At 55.9% G+C, this 20608-nt stretch overlaps 1 protein-coding gene across 1 annotated transcript; it reads right to left on the reverse strand.

Moving 5' to 3' along the window:
- Positions 1–4000: 4000 nt before the first annotated feature.
- BARX1 (BARX homeobox 1) lies at positions 4001–7801 on the reverse strand. Its single transcript, XM_068162692.1, has 4 exons — positions 7309–7801; positions 5196–5484; positions 4943–5027; positions 4001–4568 (listed from the first exon to the last, which is right to left on the reverse strand). The coding sequence occupies exons 1-4, from the start codon at positions 7511–7513 to the stop codon at positions 4404–4406; spliced, it is 744 nt and encodes a 247-aa protein (XP_068018793.1). The 5' UTR covers positions 7514–7801; the 3' UTR covers positions 4001–4403.
- Between the last annotated feature and the right edge of the window lie 12807 nt (positions 7802–20608).

Here is a 20608-nt window from a genome sequence, read left to right on the forward strand (position 1 = left end):
CCTGTTTCAGTGTTCCACTAGAAGAAGGAGATCATCCCAGCAGGCAGAACACGTTGAGAAGAAACCACAGCACTGAACCAAGTCATCCAGAACTTGCTCAGGACTCCTGTTGGGCATCTTTGAGTTGACACAGCCCTACTGCTGAAGTGGTGTGAAGGTGGGTATCAGCCTAACAGCATTTGCACTGCCTCAGTAGAGCTCTCACAGGTGATCAAAACATGAAACTATTATGCTGCATTTACCAAAACTTATCCTTCAGCACCAAACCTGTGTTGGTGGGGATGATGGGCATGTCCTTGTGGTGGCTCACCGGGCAGTGAAGGTGGCTGATGCTGATTGAAGAGTGCCTGGAAAGCCTCTGTGTAAATACAGTCAGATATCATCAAAGTTTAGCACCAGACTTGGCAGAACCAGGGAATGGTTGGACTCAGTGCCCTTCAAGGTCCTTTTCAACCAAAATGATTCTGTGATTCTAAAGTGCACTGGGAAGGCAGCAACCAGCTGGTGGCACCTGCCTCTGCTTTTCAAGCAGGAGGACTCAGCTCCTGGCTCCGAGCTGCTGGTCCTGAGGTGCAATGCCACACAGCATCTTAGAATGTTAGGGGCTGGAAGGGACCTGGCTCACACTGCTGACTGAATTTAGACACTAATAAACTCACTGCCTTGAGACAGCTATACCACTGCAAAACCCATGCCCCAGATTCACTCAGGCTGTGACAGAAGACAGAAAGAGTAAATTTTTCTACAGTAGTCAACTTCTGTTTCCCACTCACGTTGGAATAAGCAGATTGTTCCTCACAGAATCACACAATGCTAGGGGTTGGAAGGGACCTCCAGAGATCACCCAGCCCAACCCCCCTGCCAGAGCAGGAGCACCCAGGGCAGCTCACACAGGAACGCATCCAGGTGGGTTTGGAAAGCCTCCAGAGGAGGAGCCAGCCCAGCCCACCACGTAACACGGGGAAATAGAAATGTAACAGAAAATAATATGGAAACTCACCAAAGGAGAGAACTTACCTGAAATATATATATATAAACAAGAAAAAAACATGGAAAACGAAAGCACAACCCCCACCCCAACCCCCTCGCCAAGTCTAGTGTTGGCTTCGAGCAGATTTTTCATGTGTTTGAGAGGACTCCGGGTTTTATTAGGATCGAGTAACGGCGCATGGAGGGCTTCTGCAGCCCAGCGTTCACGTCCTCGCTGACCCGAACATCTCCTTCCAAAGCGACAATTTGCCATCGAAGTCGTTTCTACCAGAAAAAAAGCCGTTTCCAGCCAAGCTGCCCCGGAGCGCTTTAACGAGGAAGCCTCGGCGGCTGCTGGAAGCACCGCGGCATCCTTGCTCCCCGGCCGTTCACGCACCCAAACGTCCCATTTTAGCCTTCGCCTCCCAACGGCGGAGCGGCCCCGCGCTCGCCTGGCCCATCCGCCCCGCGCGGGGCAGCGCGGAGGCTCTGCCCGCTCCCGCTTGCGGGCAGCCCGCTCGGAGCGCAGCAGCCCGGCTTTGCCGGGGCTCTCCCACCGGCGTGTATCCTGTTGGAGAAAAAGGTCGAAAGGCAGACGGCAAGGATCGGGCTGGAGAGCGCAGGGAGGCTTCGAGCCCGGCGCGGGCAGCCCCGCTGTGCCGGCTCCCCGAGCGCCCCGGCGCTCTTCGTGCCTTTCGTCCAGCAGAGAAAGAAATTCCCATGGGATCCTGAGGGGACGCGGCCGCTGCGCAGCCCCCGGGAGATGGCTTTGCGTGGGCGGTGGGCGTGCAGCCTGTGCTGCCCATCCTGGCAGGGTCCAGGCGTAACCTGCGCAGCGCTGCCGGGAGCCGTGGCGTACCGGTGCGAAGCGCGGTGAGCGAAGGAAGGCGGAGCAGGGAGCCCCGGCCAGCCCGGGGCACGGCCTGTCCCGGCTGCTCCGCCAAAAAAGGAGCTTTCCCCAGCCCGTCCGAACGCCTCTGCGCCCACCTAACTCCCCCCTCCCTGCTCCCAGCTAAACCCCCTGCGTCCGCCTAAAAACCCTCCTGCGCCCACCTAACCCCCCACACACACACACCTTCGCCCACGTAGCTCTCCCTTGCTGCTCTCTCTCGCTGTCTGGCAGGCGGAAAAAATACAATAAAGTAACTTTCTTTATTTAATGTCTTTATGGTCTGCGAAAAATAATCACTTTACGGTCTGCGAAAAATAATCACTTGTCTGCCACTTACTCAAATCTGAAAAGAAAATATAATTAACACCCAATCTTTAGCGCGGCAGCAATCGCTGCGCTGCGGCTGCTCCCGAACCTGCCTCACCTCCGTGATGGACACGGCTCAGCCCCTTAGTTTCTGTTAATGTGCTGCCGTATCTCCCCCCTAATTAAAAACGGCCGCTATTTATCTCGCTTCGAAGCCGCCAGCCCGTAACAAAACCAGAAACAATAGCCCCAAAATTAAACGAAGTCACAAACAGCCCCCGAGCTCTACCCGCGCACGGCAGCCCCCACCCCAGGCTCTGCTCTGCCCGGCCCCTCCACCTTCCCCCTTCCCAGCGTGAATCCCCACGCCCAGGTGAAATAAAACGTTTGTAACGAGTTGGTTGTTTAAATGCAGAAGTCACCTCAGTGCGAGAGCATGAGCTTGCTCCCTGTGTGCTCACCCATGGCCTTGTCCTGAGCTTACCAGCACCCCACCGCTCATCCCGGCTGGGACGGAGGAAAAGCATCCCGAGGCACCCCCCCGGGGCAGGGAAGGGGGTACCCTCCGCTCACCTCCGCCTCGCTGCAGCAAGTCCGGGCTCCCGGGAACGCGGCGAGACCGGGAAAGCTGAGAAGAGCCGTGTCGGGAATAGGGTGGTCAGCGCAGATTCACCCCGCCGGCGGCGGGGTTGGCAAGTGAGGCAGGTTCGGAGCTATTTGGAATTAAAGCCCGCAAAATGTTCTCTGCGCGGCTCCCTTCGCGCTGGGACGGTGCCTTCGCGTCGCAGCCAGAGGTGGAAGCGTCACCGAAAGAGCGCTGGGGTGCGTGAGATCGGAGCCATCCCAGAGGCTGTCGCTGCGGGCGGGGGTCGAGAAACACCGACAGACCCCCAAACTCTGGCTGCTAATTACCACCTTTAGTTGAAAGATCCATTCTTGGAGCCGGGGGGTCAGCCCGGGACCCCAGGACTGCTCCGGCCGCCTCCCAGCCGTGCAGCATGGTGCAAGCGCCGCGTCCGCGCTGCCCCCCGGCCCCGCTCCCCTTCCCTCGCTCGCTGCTTCTCGTCCTTTCCTGCGACGTTTCTGGGGGTTTTAGCAGGACGGAGGTAATTGCACGTCTGGGTAGATGCTCTGTAATTTGCTATCTCGATGGAAAAAAATATGCAGCAGAGACTCGGGGAAAAGGGAAGGGGAAAAAAAGACAAACCAAAACCAAAGTGCCACGGTTTCGTGCCACGGTTTCGTGCTACGTCGCAGCAGTTCCCAAAGTGTCCCAGCCGGTGGCGGGCGGAAACGGAGCGGCGAGGTCGAGCCAGGCCTTTCCCCTCCCCAGTCCGTCTCCGGTGCGGGACCTGGAGCCACGGCCGATGGCTGCAGGGGGCTCAGAGGTGCGGCGGATTGGAGACTGCTTGCTCTGGCCGCCGAGGTTCGGGTGCCGTCAGCCCTCCTGCCACGCACTGCCCCAGCCGTGGTTTAATGCAGCATCACTTAGGATGCTGCGGTGGGGAATCTAATTAATTTATCCGAGAGCAATTAAGACATCTTTAAAATACGAGAGAACCCGAATTCACCCGAGCAAAATCTGCGGCTCTTGCTTCTTCCCGTCACGGGCAGGCAAAACCGGGAGGGGGGGGGGGGGGGAAGAATCAAACACCGGGAGAGTCCGGGACAGCACCGCGCTTGGTTCTGTCTCTGCCATCTCCCTGTGAATTCGGATTTGAATCTCCGACTCTTGCCTCGGCAGAAACAAAACAAAACAAACAAACAAAAGCAAAAAGACAAAGAAAAGTTTGTTTTAAAGTGAAAAAGTGTTACGTGACTCAGAGCAATAGTTCATAAAATACTTTATTGAAATAAAGTAAATATCTTCGCATTAATAAAACCGATCATAAAATACAGTTTTCGAATAACTAGGGGCACCACAGGGATTTTTTTTAGACAGAGAGGAGTAGATGTGGAACTTGGGATCCAGTGTCCTCCTGGCCCCCCGGGGCCGTCGCGAGAGTCCGTGGCGCAGCGCTCCGCGGAGCGGCGAGGCGGGGTGAGGGGAGATGGGGACGCGACCGACCAAACCGCCCTGTCCACCGAAGACCGAGAGCGACCGTAACCACTAACCGTGCTGTGCCTCTTCCTCCTCCCGCCGGGCGGGGAGGTGCCGGGCCGGCAGCGGGCTCGGCGGGCAGCGCCCAGGGGAGCGGCCAGGGCCGGCGGCACTGGGGCCGGGCGGGCACCCCCCTCACTCCTCCTGGCTGACCTCAGCCGGAGAGCCCAGGCTCTCGGGCGGCTTCTCAGCGTCCCGGGCTCTCTCCTGCTCCGAGAGCTGCTCGCTGCTGGGGATGGAGTTCTTCTTTGGGCGCCCCTTGGGCTTGGTGGGGGACTCGAGGCCGCCTCCCTGTAACACCTGCGAGGCGGGGAAGGGACAGAGAAGGGGGAACACGGGTAAAACCCTATTGCCATCACCCTGGGCAGGAACCTCTCTCTCCCGTCCCCTGAAGCCGCGGGCAGGGGCCGGTGCGGCTCCTCCCGACCCGCGCCCACCGGCCTCCGCACGCCCGTGGCCGAGGTGCAAAAAGTCAGGCGGGCTCAGACTGGGGAGGTCCGGCCGTGGCTCAAGCTATGCTGGCCTTAAAGACTGGAGACATATATTTATTTATGGTTAAAATGATTGTTATTTTTTGGCCAGGGCCGGCATGCAGAAGGGGCAGCGCTTGATACGCCGGCAGGGCAAGGACAGGCGCGCAGCGGCATGCAGAAGGCTCGCACTCGGGCACTTACTATTTTCTTCCACTTCATGCGCCTGTTCTGGTACCAGGTTTTCACCTGGAGCTGGCTTAGTCCCAGCGATTCGGCCAGATCTATTCTGCGGGTGAAAGAGAGAGGCGGTGAGACCCGACGGCCTTCATCTCGCCTGGAAAAATGAGCCCTCTTGCTGGAAGAATGACCTCTCATCCCGTACCTTCCTATCCCCTCCCGTATCATCCCGTTCTGTCCATCCCGTCTCTGCCCCGCCGGGCCCAGAATCGCCTACCTGTCGGGCGTGGAGAGGTATTTCTGCTTCTCGAAGCGTTTCTCCAGCCCCATGAGCTGCAGCTCGGTGAAGACGGTGCGGCTGCGGCGGCCCTTCTTGGCCTTGCTGCCCGGCTCCGGGGGACCCGGCTCCAGCTTGCCGCGGAGATGCAGCTCCAGAGGGAGATGGGGCGAGGCGGAGCCTCCCTGTAGCCCTGAGCCGGCGGCCAGCAGCGCCGAGCCCAGCCCCGAGCAGCCCAAGGGAGCCAGCGGGAACTTGAACACGGCGGCCGGTTCTGCCTTCAGCACCGCTACGAAAGAGAAGGGCCGTCATCGCCAGGTAGCCCGCGGGGACCCCCGTGGCTGCAGGGTGCCTCGGTTTCCCCGGGGCTCATACTCTGCAAGGAGCCCGTTTTCGTCCTTTCTCGACAAGGACGCAACGAGGAGGAGCGGGGCAGGCGGGGTGCGGGACTGCCGGGGTGGACGTCGGTGCCGACCCTGCCCGAATCCCCCGCTGGCTCCACCGCCTCCTCGGTATAGGGTCACGTTTTACCCTTCAACTGGCTAATTACGGAATGACTTGGGAGGTTGCAAGTGGAAATAGTTGAAATCGAACAAAAATGTTCTCCTCCAGTGCCACCCAACAGCCGCCGGGCCCACTGCAGCCGGCTGAGGCCCAGTCACGGTCCCGGTTTCCGTCCTGAGCAGTTTTCAGGACATCTTGGACGGGGGAAGAATTTACATCCCTCTCCGTGAACCGCAGACCCACGACTTTCCTATGAAGAGGGACCCGGGGATAGGACAGGGAGAGTTTCCAAAGGGAGTGACCCCGTCCCCGAGGATGCTGCGGCAGACCCTCTCGGGCCGCTCCCAGGCGAGCCGGCGCTGCTGCCCAGCCCGGCTGCTTTCGATTCTTCGCTGCCCGGCCGGGCTCGGCTCTGTTCTCCCTGGCCCGGCCCCGCCGCCGCTTTCCGCTGCCCGAGGACGCCCCGGCCTGGACCCAGCGTTCCGAAACTAGAGGTGCTCGGTGCTCTTCTCGGTTCGGCCTGCCCGACCACCCCGCCGACACAGCGGGAGCAACTCCGGTGGGCGAAAAAAACCCAAACCTTTAGAGCGGTGTCTGTGGGTTCACCCGCCTCGGCCTAAGCGAAATCCCCTCTCAGGGCCCGATCCTGCTTCCGCGGAACCCGGCGGCAGCTGTGCCGTGAGGGCCGAAAGAGCTTTCTAGCTGGCCCACCATTTCGAACAGCTCTGCCCATCAGGAAGACAATACTCATCTCCAGGTATTCTAACACACGTCGCTGCCTTGCTATGGGCTTTGAGTCTTTCCTCTTTGTCTTTTAAAAGGAAATCAAGACATGGAGATCCTCCTATTGCTTTCGTTTCCACGACGTCTCCGCAGGCGAAGGTGCTTTGGAATATTAAATGGAAGCTTTCACCACCACACGTTAAATCCTGGCCTTTGAAATATCTATCGAATGCTGGCGTTTAAAAATATATATATAACTAAGTCGTTAGTACGCTGCGTTTGTCCTTAAATACTGTATCGGGCTGGAGAGAGCACGCCGGGTCCCGCTTTAAATAAACGTGTATATATTCTACATATATCTCTCTATGTAAATGAATGTTTTCTGTGTGCATATGTGGAGTTTCCAGCTAAATCCGTGTCCCTCTGGTCGCCTCTCGCAGCCGGACCGACACAAGCCCACCGCGGAGGCACCAGCGATTCGCACCTAATCCAAAACCACGGGGGAGAAAAAAAACCGGCAAAACAACAGCGGACACCCCGTGGGACTCAATGGCCGGTTTGTGCGGGCACCGTCGGAGCAGGAAAACAGTTTTCTTCATTTTAGGCCCAAAATATTGGCCAGGCCCCGGGCTGGAACCTTCCGCGGCACACAGAGCAGCCGTCTGGGATGCGCTCGGCCGGCAAAGCCGGGCAGCGGCTTTTTAAAGTCAAATTCAATCGCTTTCCTTCAAGGGGACCAGATTCCAAACACGTTCGGGTACAGCGGTGGAAAATGCCTCTCCCTCCCCTAACCCCTTCCCCAGCCGCGGGAGCCTTCGGGGCTCGGAGGACACGGAGGCTCCCCTCGCCTCCCCTCCCCCGCCTCCCCCCTACCCTGGAAACCTACCGAGGTGGTTGTGATAGGGGCGGGCGGAGAGCAGAGCCTGCACCCCGAATTTGAGCAGCTCCCCTGCCGGCGCGGCTCCCTTGGCGTCCGGGGGGTCGGTGAGAATCTCCTCGATCATAAAGCTGCGGTAGCGATGTGAGCGGTGGTCGGGGAAGGCTTCGGCCGGGAAGTAGTGCGCGGCCCCCAGATCCAGAGGGTGCTGCATCCTCGCCGCCGCCCGGGCCGGGCCGGGCCGGGCCGTGCGTGTGTGTGGGATACTCCCGGCCGCCGGGGCCACCGGGCCGCCCTAGCGCAGCCCCCCGGCCGGCGCTGCTGGCAGCCGGGCCGCGGGGCTACCAGCAGGGGCTCTGCCCATCGCTCCGCTGCCCCTCACCCTGCCCTGCCGGGCCGGGCCTGGCACGGCCCCCCCCAGCGCGAGTGGCCCGGAACCGCCCCGAGCAGCGCGGCGGGACGGAGCCGTTACCGCCGCATGCACACGGGGCGCGGCACCGGGGAGCGTGTCTCCGCCCCGGGACGGCGGGCAGCGGCCTATTATACTGCCGGCCCCGGCGGGGCTGTCAGCGCTGCGGGGGAGGGCGCGGGAGGGGCTGTGGAGGAAGGAAGGGGCCAGGGCGGGCGAGTACCTGGAAGCGAGAGGTTACAGCAGAACATTTGATCCTCTGCCATATAAAGCAAATTAAGCCTCTGCCCGCCACAGGAGAGCAGGCACCCAAACAAGAGCGGGTCCTTTCGGTGGGCAGTCCCAGTCCCATTCCAATCCCTATGGCTGCCCCCATCCCAGTCCCAAATCACATCCACATCCCTATCCCCGTCCCCATCTTGTCACAACTCCCGTCCCCATCGCTACCTCCACCTCAATCCCAGTCTCCACAGCATCCCTATCCCTATCTCCGTACCATCCCCGTCCCTTCCTCATTGCTTTCCTATTACCATCCCCATCTCCATCTCCATACCATCCCTGTCCCATTCCCTTTGCTTTTCCATTATCATCCCCATCCCAGAGAAGGCTGGGCAGCTGCGGCCCCGGGAGAGACAGCCCGGGAAACTCCCTGACACCTGCCCGGGCCTCCCGTCCTCAGGGCCGGCTTCCTTCGGTGGGACGTGTCCCGCGGCCCGGCCCCGCCGGCAGCTCGGAGCCCTTGAAGTAGCGCCGGTGCGGTGACCGATGGTAGCCAATGCCGGGAGGAGCTGGCACAGCCCGAGGGCAGGAGGAGGCCGCACTGTCGGGTCCGGGCTCGGGGCTGCCCGTCGAGGTAGCTATGCCCGACCGGGCTTCCTGCGGGCCTCGGTCAAATCGCTGTAAACAGCTGAGAGGAGCTGGTCGGGCAACGGAACAAACCACAACATGGAGAGGTTCCCTTCGCTTTTAGAGCACTTTCACGAACTTTCCGCTCGGTGGAACGGGATTCGTTTAATTCCCCGTTATCCTGTGTCACGCAAGACAGCAGATAATCAATAAACCATCCTTGCTTATCACTTCGTGCCAGATTTATCTGCCGGAGTCCCAGAGCTCCCAATCCACAAAAGAAAATGCAGTCACCAGGGGGGCCTGGGCTGGGGGGACAGTTTCGGCAAAGCTCGGGGGACCGGCCGGCGCAACGCCTGCGGCAGGCAGAGATGCCACGGGCCGCGGGGTGGCTTTTGGCCTGGTTCGGAGGCGTCTCCACGGTGGCAGTGGTACCGGACATGCGGAGCCAGGCGCTGATGATTTTTCCACGGGAGGCATCCCACGGACTCAGCCCCTGAGATGGAGCTGGCCCACGCACAGAGACTGGCGTCGGGCTCGTCCCCGGGGGCAGGGAAGCTCTGTCTTTATGATTTTTGACCCCATTCCCCCCCCAAAAAAAGTGGGATTTCGGCACGTTATCTCGGCTGGAGAGCGAATCTTGCCCGGCCCCGCTCCGTCAGCAGGACGAGACCGCCACGGGGATCACTCGCGGATGCTCTCCGTGAGCGCAGCCTACGAGGGCCATGTCACAGTCGTGGCGCCGGCAGCTCGGCACGGCCGGTGGCATTCCAGCCAGATCCCCCCGTTCCACCAGCCCCAGGGTCCATCCCCCTGTCCCAGTCCCGGGGTCCCCTGCATTGTCCCAGCTCCAGCTGACCCTTCACTCCACGGGCCCTGTCCAGCAACACGAGTGGGGGAAGCAGCAAGCTAGCGACAGCCTCGCGGGTGGCCTTGGCGCCCCTGGGCATAGGCGCAGGTCCCGCCTCGGGGACTCTCAGAGGATCGGGACCCCCGGGTCGGTAATTTTAATTCTATGGTGGAGGCACGGACACGTTTTAGGAGCTATTGAGCAGGCGAGGCCGAGCTGCTCGCTCGTGTAAGCGTCGTTTAGGTGCCACTGTCCTGTCGTTCCACTGCACGACATCGACCACAACGAGGCGTTTCTGGAATTAATTTCTGGTGTTTTCCCGGATAACCCGCTCCACACGCTCACTGCCACTTGCACCGAGCACTTCCGCACGGATTCCTCTTTCTCCACGTTGTTTCAGTTTCAAATGATGCCCCTTGGTCTGTGAACCACCAAAGAGCTGAACCCCACCTTGCCAGCCTCCCCCCGCCCTCCTGCTGCCCTGATTGCTGTTCTGGACTTGTCATTTATTTTCCACAGCACCCAGAAGGTCTGCGCCACCAACGAATTCGTGAGGCACGACAGAGCAACGGTCACACCGCGGGGCCAGCGGTTCCCCACCCCTGTCCCTGCGGACACGGGCAGCGGCGGGGACCGGCAGCGCTGAGCCGGGCCGGGCCGAACCGCTCCATGCCTGTCCCGCTCTCTCTGTTCCCTTCTGGAAAACTCCGTGGCAGCATTCCTGTGAGCACCTGCCCAGAGCTCCGGAGAGTCCCAGCCGAGTGGAAGGCGGCCCCCAAAATCAGAACAGAAACCCTTCCCGTTTCTGGACGTGTCTTTCTCTTCTTTTTTTTTCTGTCGGCCCATCTTTTGCTCATCTTCTCTGTTTAGACCGCAAGGTATTTTCACGCCAAGCGACTGACTCCTAACGACCGAGGCAAAAGAGGCCTTTGGAGCTATTGTAATAAATAACAAGAATAATTATGAGCAAAGTGAGAAGAATTTGGGCCACATTCAAGCGAGCAGACAAATCCCCATCGGATTGTTTAAACAACCTCACCTCCGAGACTAGCCCGCTCCTAAACAAATAGTACGCGTAAAATAAATCACCAACTCCCCCTCTTGATTTTTTTTTTCCTCTCTAAATTAAAACAAAACTCATGAATAATTGTAAATGTTTAAATATTTAAATACCACCATCCCCATCTCCGAGCCGCCGGGGTTCAGCGCAGTACGGAGCCGGTGTCATTTCCCAGCGCAAGGAATTAACGTTGATAATTTAAGGGTTTTATAAACCTTAATAGAGGTTGGGAAACATCTGCCCCGGGGCAGCCGCAGCCGGGCGGGCACCGGCGATCAGAAACGCGCCCTGGGAGCAGGTCTGCAGCCCGCAAGCTCATTAGAAATAATTCGCGCTTATGGGAAACGCTCCTATTGCAGGATTAAGATGTAGCAGGAGGATACCTGCAGGACGAACTTCATCAGCCGGCTGCAAACGCAGTCGGTAATCTAAACTCGTTGCAAAGCAAAAATCTCACGGCTAAAACTCCGCCAGCCCATAGATATTTTCATTGCTTTTTTTCCCCCCCCCTTTCAATTGTGACTCTCACAGCGCCTGAAGTGATCTAATTTCACGTGTCGATTTTCACTCTTATTTTGCATCGATCTGTCCGATGGACGCGGTCCCGAGCGAATCCGACAGCCGCTCCTCCAACAGCATCATCTAGGAGGGGAAGTTCTGCAGAAGCCCGGGGGTAGGGGTTCTGTAGGGAGGAACCGGACCAACGAGCTGCGGGCCTCACAGTTTAGATACTTTCCCCCCCACCCATCTTCCCCAGCTCCGAGAAACGAATCACCGTTCTCTGCAAAACCGCTCCTCGTTGAGTGTTTTGGTTTGGGTTACTTTTGCCTTTTTTGTTGTTGGTGTTTTTTTTCCCCCCTTGTTTTGTTTTGATTTCGCTGTTGTTGTTTTATTGTTTGTTTTCCCCTTTGTTTTATTTTTGGAGAACTGTGGGGTTTTTTTTTCCTCTCTGCTTTTTTATTTTATTGCTTGTGTGTGTGTGTCGTAGTTTGGTCGCTTGGTTTTGTTTTGTGTTCGTTTTGTTGTTCGGGTTGGTTTTTTTTTTTTTTTTTGGTTGGTTGTTCGGTTTGTTTTCTTGCACCAGGGACAGACTTTATGTAACTGCTGCAAACATAACATTTATCTATTTCTAAATCATTTTAAACAGATGGATGGAAGTGGTTTCAGGAACTACCGACACAGCTGCCCCCGTTCCGAGGCTCTTCTAATTTTCACTTTATGTGACAGCAGAAGGCGTTTTTTAAAAGGCTTTTGGAAACAAACAAACAAACAAACAAAACCCCAACATATTTTCGACTTCAAACATAGAGGTTTCGATTCTGGCTGAGCAACTCAGAAACGGATAAGAGCTCAACGAATAAAAACGGTGCCAGGAGGAAGGGCAGAAATTCAACCCGGGGCTCCAATTCTCTGCTGGGCTGGAAGAACTTTGGCTTGGCTGAAGGATTTTTGAGCCGTTGTTTGTGTGGGGAGAAGAGTCCTGCTGGACTTTGCACAGCCCTCCACTGAAGCTCACAGGACGTTCTCCTGAACTGGAACTGTTGGGCGAAATACAGTGACACTGAAGCTCTTTGCCTCCCGAATGCTTCAGGGAGGATCCCAAGCGGGGAAACATTTCTACCCGCGGAGGGCAGCGCGGTAGCCTGGCGCGGTCCGAGCCCGCAGCGCTGCAGCGCTCAGACAGAGCACGGCCCCCGCTGACGGCTCGGTCGCCTCGCAGGGCTCCCTGCAAGTGCTCCCACATCGAAGTTCTGGGTGCCCGGTCCGCACTCCACTCTGCCTTGCCGGGAGAGGCAGAGAGGCCGTCCCGCAGCTCTGCTCTCACAAGCTGCGCAGCCCGCCCTGAAGATTAATTCGATTAATTAATGAGCGGGTTTTCTATCAGAGCTCCCGATGCATTTCAAATCCAAACACTTCTCTATTTTTTTCTAAACCCCCATCCCCAAGTTCCGTTCGTGTCTCCGCGGCGGCAGCCGGTGGGACCCAGTCCCCGGAGCTCGCCCCAGTCAGGAGCTCCCCGAGCTGCAGGGCTCTGCCCGCCGCCGTCTCCCCGTCCCCGGCTGCAGGGAAGCGGGGATGACCCGCATGTCGTTGCGAGTACATCGTTGCCAGGGCTGCAGGATGTCCGAGGAGGGGAATCGGTCCCAGAACCTCCGACTTGCTCGCTTCTTACGGCACTTCATATTCAGGAAATCCACAAAGTGGTGGGAAGAGTGGAAAACGTGACATCACAGGCTGATGGGGCTGAGGGAATAGCTCCGTCCTGAGTAATCCGCTCTGCTGGAGCGGCCGAGTGAGGCTGCAGCAGCACGGAAACACGCACCCCTCCGAAACGATTTTCGGCGCACACCTGGCCTCATCAGGCTGTTCGGCTCTTTAATTATCTCGGAAAGGCACATTTAGGGGACGCGATTATACCTGAGGCAGCCCCCTTATTGCCCTGCCATAGGAAGTGTTTTACCCTCGCTACCCCTGCCCGTTTCGACGGCTCTCACAAACCAGACGTGCCTCGTTCCTTCCGGGGCTCCGCAAGCGTGAGGAACCACCCCTGGAGCTGCTCGTATCTGAACAGATTTGACTTAAATTCGGTAGAACAGCGGCAAAATCGCTCCCCGTGCGCCAGGGCACCCTCCCCACCGCCAGCACCGGGGACAACACATGCCTGAAGGTCACACTCCTCTGTCATCTGCAACCACCAACCCACACATTTCCCTGCAGCTGCATTGCCTCGGCATCCTTTCCTTTTGTACAACACCAAAAATGTACAGTAAGACACCTTGTGAAAGCCTCTCTCTGTGTTTATCTCTCTCTCTCTCTCTCTCTTTTAACCATATATTATTTTAAAAGTTATTTGCTTTGTTTTGTTTTGTTTTGTTATTTTGGGGGGGGGTGTTGTTTGATTTGGTTTGGGTTGGGTTTGGTTTGGTTTTGCTTTTGGTTTTGTTTCGTTTTAATTAGTTCTATTGTTTCCCCAAGTTCACAGACAAGGGTTGCAATGACTGGAAGTACAAACCAGTAAGGAGCCACAAATGGGATTAGATTTCAGGCTGGGCAGTATTTCTCCTGAGAGCCTCTCCTACTGTGAACTGGTTTCTAGTCGTGACCTCGTGGCCAGTAGGTCAGGAGAGGTTCTCCTCCTCCTTTACTCTGCCCTAGCGAGGCAACATCCAGTTCTGGGCTCCCCAGTTCAAGAGAAAGAGGGAATTACCGAAGAGAGTCCAAACGAGGGCCATGAGGACGCTGAAGGGCCTGGAGCATCTCTTATGAGTAGAGGCTGAGAGCCCTGGGGCTGTTGAGCTTGCAGAAAAGCAGCCTGAGAAGGGATCTGACCAATGCTCAACAGGAGCTAAAGGGTGGGGGGCAAGAGGGTGGAGCTAGACACTTTTCAGTGGTGCCCAGTGACAGGACAAGGGACAGGAGAAGAAAATTCTTTGCTGGGAAGGTGCTGGAGCGCTGGAAGAGGCTGCCCAGAGAAGCTGTGGAGTCTCCTTCTCTGGAGAGATTCCACCCTGCCCCCAGCCATTGTGATCCAAGGGAAGCTGCTGTGGGTGCCCTGCTTTAGCAGTAGGGATGGATTATATGATCTCTGAATGTCCCTTCCGACCCCACCCCTCTGTGAAGAGATTTGTGGGTTTGGAAGCTCCCTCACCAGCACTGCCAAAAGCCTGGTGCCTGTAGCCCCTAAACCTGGTGTCCTGGCTAGCAGCATGTGCAACCATGCACCTCCAGCCAAAGCTCCTATCAGAAAGCAGTGCCATGGTGTGCACAGGCTTTGGGCTCTAGACAGCATAACTCCCCAGTCCAGGAAACACTCAATTATCCTTATCATAGAATCATAGAATAGCTTAGGTTGAAGAAGCCCTTTAAGCTCATCCAGTCCAACCATTCTCCAACTCTACCAAGGCTGGGGCTAAACCATGGCCCTCAGCACCACAGCTCTGCCTCTCTGAAACACCTCCAGGGATGGCGATTCAACCACCTCCCTGGGCAACCTGTGCCAGGCTTTGAGAGCCCTTTCAGGGAAGAAGTTTCTTTTTAGACATTCAACCTGAATCTCCCCTGGAGCAATTTGAGGCCATTTCCTCTCATCCTATCACTTATTATTAAGGGAGAAGAGACCAAGCTGCACCTCACTGCAACCTCCCTTCAGGAAGCTGCAGAGAGCAATGAGGTCTCCCTCAGCCTCCTCTTCTCCAGGCTCCCTCAGCTGCTCCTCCCCAGCCCTGTTCTCCAGACCCTTCCCCAGCTTTGTTGCTCTTCTCTGGACCTGCTCCAGCCCCTCAATGCCTTTCTTACAATGAAAGCTCCAAAACTGAACCTAGCACTCAAGGGGTGGCCTGAGCTCCAGGGGGACAATCACTTCCCTGGTGCATCTCTTGTACTAGCTGCAAGCAGTCTTGGTAGCCTTGGTATCTGCTGTCAAATTAAGGATGTCCTTAATGATATCAGCCCCTGTGCTGCAAACCCTTCAGTGTGTGCTTAGGTTGTTCACCTTGTGCACAGCTGACTGCCTGGACCAGGACTGTTTATAGTTCATAAAATGAAGTTAATGGCTATGTCTGCTGGGGCCTTCAGATTTTAACAGTGGAGTGAAGGAACAGAATAAAAACCTCCTTTCCTTGGTTTTATGGCTTTATGTTCCACCTCCTATTTGTTTTGGTTCCCAGTTCTTGAGTACTACATCGGATCTGATGGTTTGGGTTTATAGATCAGCAGGGAGATGTTTGAGTCATTTAACACAATAATGGCTAACTGAAAGGTGTTTTACACATATTAAAATCACATTAATTCTGATGTCCCAGTCTTTCACCAGCACCACTACTGAACCCCCCTGAAACTGGAGAGTCAGTCACAGAAAATAGCTTACATTAAATTACAGAATCACAGAACTGTCAGGGTTGGAAGGGACCTCAAGGATCAGCCAGTTCCAACCCCCCTGCCATGGGCAGGGACACCTCACACTACAGCAGGTTGCTCACAGCCACATCCAGCCTGGCTGCAAACACCTCCAGGCAGGAGGCTTCCACCACCTCCCTGGGCAACCTGTGCCAGTCTCTCACCACCCTCATGGGGAACAACTTCTTCCTAACACCCAATCTCAATCTCCCCACTTCTAGTTTTGCTCCATCCCCCCCTGTCCTATCATTCCCTGACACCCTCAAAAGTCCCTCCCCAGCTTTCTTGGAGCCCCCTTCAGATACTGCAAGGCCACAAGAAGGGCTCCTCAGAGCCTTCTCCTCTCCAGACTGCACAACCCCAACTCCCTCAGTCTGTTCTCACAGCAGAGCAGCTCCAGCCCTCTGCTCATCCTCGTGGCCCTTCTCTGAACACCTTCCAGCACCTCCAGATCCTTCCTGGCACAGAGGCTCCAGAACTGGACGCAGAGCTCCAGCTGTGGTCTCAGCAGAGTGGAGCAGAGGGGCAGAATCCCCTCCCTGGCCCTGCTGGCCACATTTCTCTTGCTGCAGCCCAGGCTCTGCTTGGCTCTCTGGGCTGCAAGTGCTCACTGCTGGCTCCTGTTGAGCTTCTCCTCCCCCAGCACCCCCAAGGCCTTTTCTTCAGGGCTGCTCTCAAACCATTCCCCGCCCAGCCTATACCAGTGCTTGTGATTGCCTCAGTCCTTATGCAGGACCTTGCACTTGGCCTTGTTGAACCAAACAGTGTAAAACAATGACGTGATGAAGGCTTCCTTTCTGTTAGTTTATTTCTTAAACACACTGTTGATTTGCTCATATCTTGCTCTAAAACACAGGTACAAAAAGCACTGCAGTGTCCCTAACAATAGGGATTAGAAACAGAATCTCTTCCCATTCCTGTAGGAAGGAATGGCCCTGACACCAGAGAAGGCTCTGCAGCCTTGGGCTCACCCAGAGAAAAAAATTCGACTCATGAGAAACACATCAGAAAAACTCTCTGTGTCTGACATCTCCTAAATGCCTTCCACTTTCAGAAGTCTCCCTTTGCAGCACAGGCTGCTGCAGATATTCCACCTGCCAGGCCAAGTGGTCTGCTGTGGCTGAGACTTGGCATAGTGGAAACAGCAGCCCCTGGGGACTGGGGCAAAACCTGCTGCCAGCAGGGTTAATGACCAAGGGCAGTTAAAGATCCACGGGTTCCCAGGCATCAGACACTGAACATCACATCCCACCACAGGCCAGAGGTTCTGGGGTTGCTGGAATCAAATTGTGCCAGGCAGGTCAGGGTTCACAGAATCACAGGATCAACCAGGTTGGAAAAGACCTTCAAGATCACTAAGTCCAACCTATCACCCAGCACCATCTAATAAACTAACCCATGGCACTGAGTGCCTCATCCCAGCTCTTCTTAAACACCTCCAGGGATGGTGACTCCACCACCTCCCTGGGCAGCACATCCCAATGGCCAATCTCTCTTGCTGGGAAGAATTTCTCCCTCACATTTAGCCTAAACCTCCCCTGGCACAGCTTGAGACTGTGTCCTCTTGTTCTGGAGCTGGTTGCCTGGGAGAAGAGACCAACCCCCACCTGGCTACAACCTCCCTTCAGGGAGTGGGAGAGAGCAAGAAGGTCTCCCCTGAGCCTCCTCTTCTCCAGGCTATTGCTGGATGCTACCTTCCTAAGAGTCTTTGTTTTCATCTCCATGGCTTGGCTGAGATTGAAATGGATTCTTAGAAACCTGTTGTAGGAGTCTTGGCCATAAATCAGCAGAGGAGCTGAAAATGTTCACCAGAGGTGCTTTTGCTCAGCTGGTGTGAGGGACACAGGTGAGCAGGCAGGGGCTTGGCCTCCTCATCTTCAGCTCTGTGGGCAGCCCTGGCCCAGGAAGACCCCTGGAGGAAGACCCCTGGGTTCCTTGTGCTGATGCACTACATTTTGCTGTATCCCTTGGTATGATATTGGCTAGTAATTTATTTAGTGTTTTAAACCTTCATTTCCAGAGCAGCTGATGTGACCTGTTCCACACAGCCTTGTGCTGCATGTGACACGTTTGGTTTGAAGGGCACTTGCCTCTCATTGCCACAGGGGATTTAGTTTGGGGCTATATGTGGAAGTTGTGGCTGCCTCCTCCCTGGAGGTGTTCAAGGCCAGGCTGGATGGGGCCTTGAGCAACCTGATGCGGTGGAAGGTGCCTCTGCCCATGGCAGGGGGTTGGAATGAGATGACCTTTAAGGTTCCTTCCAAATGAAACCATTCTGTGATTCTGTGATTGAACTGAAGTGGATACAAGATCTGGTCCTGAAGCTGCTGACACCGGTGGCAGTCATGTCCTCAGTTCAATGGGAGTGGAATCTGGGTGTAAGGGAACCTGATTTTCATGAGAGACGGTAGGGAGCCAGCAGCAATGGTCACAGGTACATGCCCATGGGCCCCTGGTGTGGTTTTCATGCCATTTCCTAATGCAGGGAGCTCCCAAACTTCCAGTAGTTCAGGTGTTTCAGCCAACATTCCCCTTCTGATGCTGTAAGTCAACCTGTGTGAAGATCCTGTGCATCCTACATACAAGCAATGCTGCAGGCTTGGGGCAGTGTGGCTGGAAAGCTGCTGGCAGAAAGGGACCTGGGGGCAAGCAGCTGAACAGGAGCCAGCAGTGTGCCCAGGTGGCCAAGAAAGCCAAAGGCATCCTGGCTGGGATCAGCAATGCTGTGTCCAGCAGGAGCAGGGCAGGGATTGTCCCCTGGCACTCAGCTCTGGGGAGGCCACACCTTGAGTGCTGTGTCCAGGTCTGGGCAGCTCAGTCCAAGAGAGATGTGGAGGTGCTGGAGCCAGGGCAGAGGAGGGCAAGGAGGCTGGGAAGGGTCTGGAGAATAAATTTGATGGAGAGAGACTGAAGGAGCTGGGGATGGTTAGTGTGAAACAGAGGAGGCTGAGGGGAGACCTCCTGGCTGTCTACAGCTCCCTGAAAGAAGGTTGTGGAGAGGCTGCTGCTGGTCTCTGCTCACAGGTCATTAGTGAGGGAACAAGAGGGAATGGCCTCAAGCTGCAGCAGGGCAGAGTGAGGCTGGACAGTAGGAAACATTTTTCATGGCAAGAGTGCTCCAGCTTGCCCCCAGTGCCCCTTGTGCTGTCCTTGGCCATCCCTGAGCAGAGCCTGGCTCCAGCCCTGCACATCTTTATCCCCAGCAATGAGGGCAGCCCTCAGGCTCCTCTGCTCCAAGCTCCAAGCCTCAGCTCCCTCAGCCTGGCCTCACAGGGAGATGTTCCACTGCCTGCAGCAGCTTGGGGGCTCTGGGCTGGACTCTCTCAAGCAGTTCCCTGATGTCCTTCTTGACCTGAGAGGGTCAGAACTGGACACAATATTCCAGATGTGGCCTCAGCAGGGCAGCACAGAGGGGGAGGAGAGCCTCTCTGACCTACTCACCACAGCCCTTCTAACAGACCCCAGGATGCCCTTGGCCTTCTTGGCCAGAAGGGCTGTTCATGCCCCAGTGTAATTTAGAGTGAAACAGGGAATTAGGGAGGTCATACATTAATGCCATACTTTAAAGGAATCAATGTCAACAGAGGTCAGTCTGTAGACAGGAATTCTCCTTGAGCTTCCAGAGGAAATGGGCTGAAGTTGTGCCAAGGGAGGTTCAGGTTGGATATTAGGGAAAGTTTCTTCACAAGCATTGGGACAGGCTGCCCAGGGAGGTGGTGGAGTCATCATCCCTGGAGGTGTTTAAAAGATGTATGGATAGGGTGCTGAGGGATGTGGTTTAGTGGCAGTGGCTCAGCATCAGTGGTGGGGTTGTGAGCTCCAGGGGACTGGTTGGACTTGATGATCTCCAAGGCCTCTTCCAACATCAACAGTTCTGTGATTCTCCTACAAGGGGAAGAGGCTGTGTGAAGGAATTAATCACTCTCAGGGAAATGCACAGGCCTTGCAACCACCTGAAAGGTACAATGAGCCTAGGATATTGCAGGAAGAGGTTTCCTCTCCTCTCTAAGCAGTGATTAATGACAATTATAGGGCTTGCTAAATTAGCCCTAAGAAAGACCAGCACACTTACAAGATTTAAAGAAGTGGGATGCTTTCTGACTTCCAGTCTGACCCTACAGGCAACACCTTGACTGGGCTTTAGGTCTTTCCTTCTTGCACAGGTGGACAGGGATGCTCAGAAGACCTTCAGGCCCCTGATGCTGTAGCAGGGATTCTCAGTGCCATGGGCGAAAGCCTTGCTCTGACTGAAGTCACCAGAAGGAGCCTTGCTGTCCTCATCAGGCAAAACCAGAACGACTCACATTGCCCACACTGCAGTGAGCATAGAGTCACAGAATCATTAAGGCTGCAAAAGACTTTGAAGATGACCGAGTCCAACCATAACCCAGCTCCCATGACCACTGAACTGTATCCTCAAGTGCCACATTTCCAAACTTCTTCAACACCTCCAGGCATGGGGACTCCACCACCTCCCTGGGCAGCCTGCTCCAGTCCCTGACCACTCCTGCAGCAAAGGAATTGTTCCTAATATCCAACCTAACCCTTCCCTGGCACAACTTCAGCCCATTTCCTCTCATCCTGTTGTTGGGTACTTGGTTCTTACTTAGTTCATATGTATGATAGGATCACAGGATCACAATATGTTAGGGGTTGGGAGGGACCTTCAAATATCATCAAGTTCAATCCCCTGCCAGAGCAGGACCATAGAATCCAGCACAGGACACACAGGAGCACATCCAGATGGGTCTCAAAAGGCTGCAGAGAAGGAGACTCCACAACCTCTCTGGGCAGCCTGCTCCAGGGCTCTGGGACCCTCACAGTCAAGAAGTTCCTCCTCATGTTGGGGTGGAACCTCCTGTGCTGCAGTTTATATCCATTACCCCTTGTCCTACCACAGGGTGCAAAGGAGAAGAGGCTGTCCCTTTCATCTTGGCACTCAGCCCTCAGGTATTTATGGACATTTATTAAATCCCTTCTTAGTCTTCTCTCCAGACCAAAAAAGCCCCAGGGCTCTCAGCCTCTCCTCCCCAGGCAGTGCTGCAGTCCCTTCAGCATCCTTGTAGCCTCCCTTGGACTCTCTCCAGCAGTTCCCTGTCCCTCTTGAACTGGGGAGCCCAGAGCTGGATGCAATATTCCAGGTAAGGTCTCAGCAGGGCAGAGGAGAGGGGGAGGAGAACCTCCCTGGATCTGCTGGCCACACTCTGCTGAATGCAGCCCAGGATCCCATTGGCCTTCTTGGCCACCA

Source organism: Melanerpes formicivorus, unplaced genomic scaffold (genome assembly GCF_026170545.1).
Source record: "Melanerpes formicivorus ecotype bairdi unplaced genomic scaffold, bMelFor1.0.p_v2 SCAF_66, whole genome shotgun sequence".
NCBI lineage: Eukaryota > Metazoa > Chordata > Aves > Piciformes > Picidae > Melanerpes > Melanerpes formicivorus.

What these genes read in the sequence shown, in the direction of transcription:
- BARX1 (XM_068162692.1), bottom strand. Translation starts at nt 7,513, where the DNA reads ATGCAGCACCCTCTGGATCTGGGGGCCGCGCACTACTTCCCGGCCGAA. An exon ending in CCCCTATCACAACCACCTCG is followed by an intron (nt 5,485 to 7,308) that starts GTAGGTTTCCAG and finishes TCTCTTTCGTAG; the next exon opens with CGGTGCTGAAGGCAGAACCG. An exon ending in TACCTCTCCACGCCCGACAG is followed by an intron (nt 5,028 to 5,195) that starts GTAGGCGATTCT and finishes TTTCACCCGCAG; the next exon opens with AATAGATCTGGCCGAATCGC.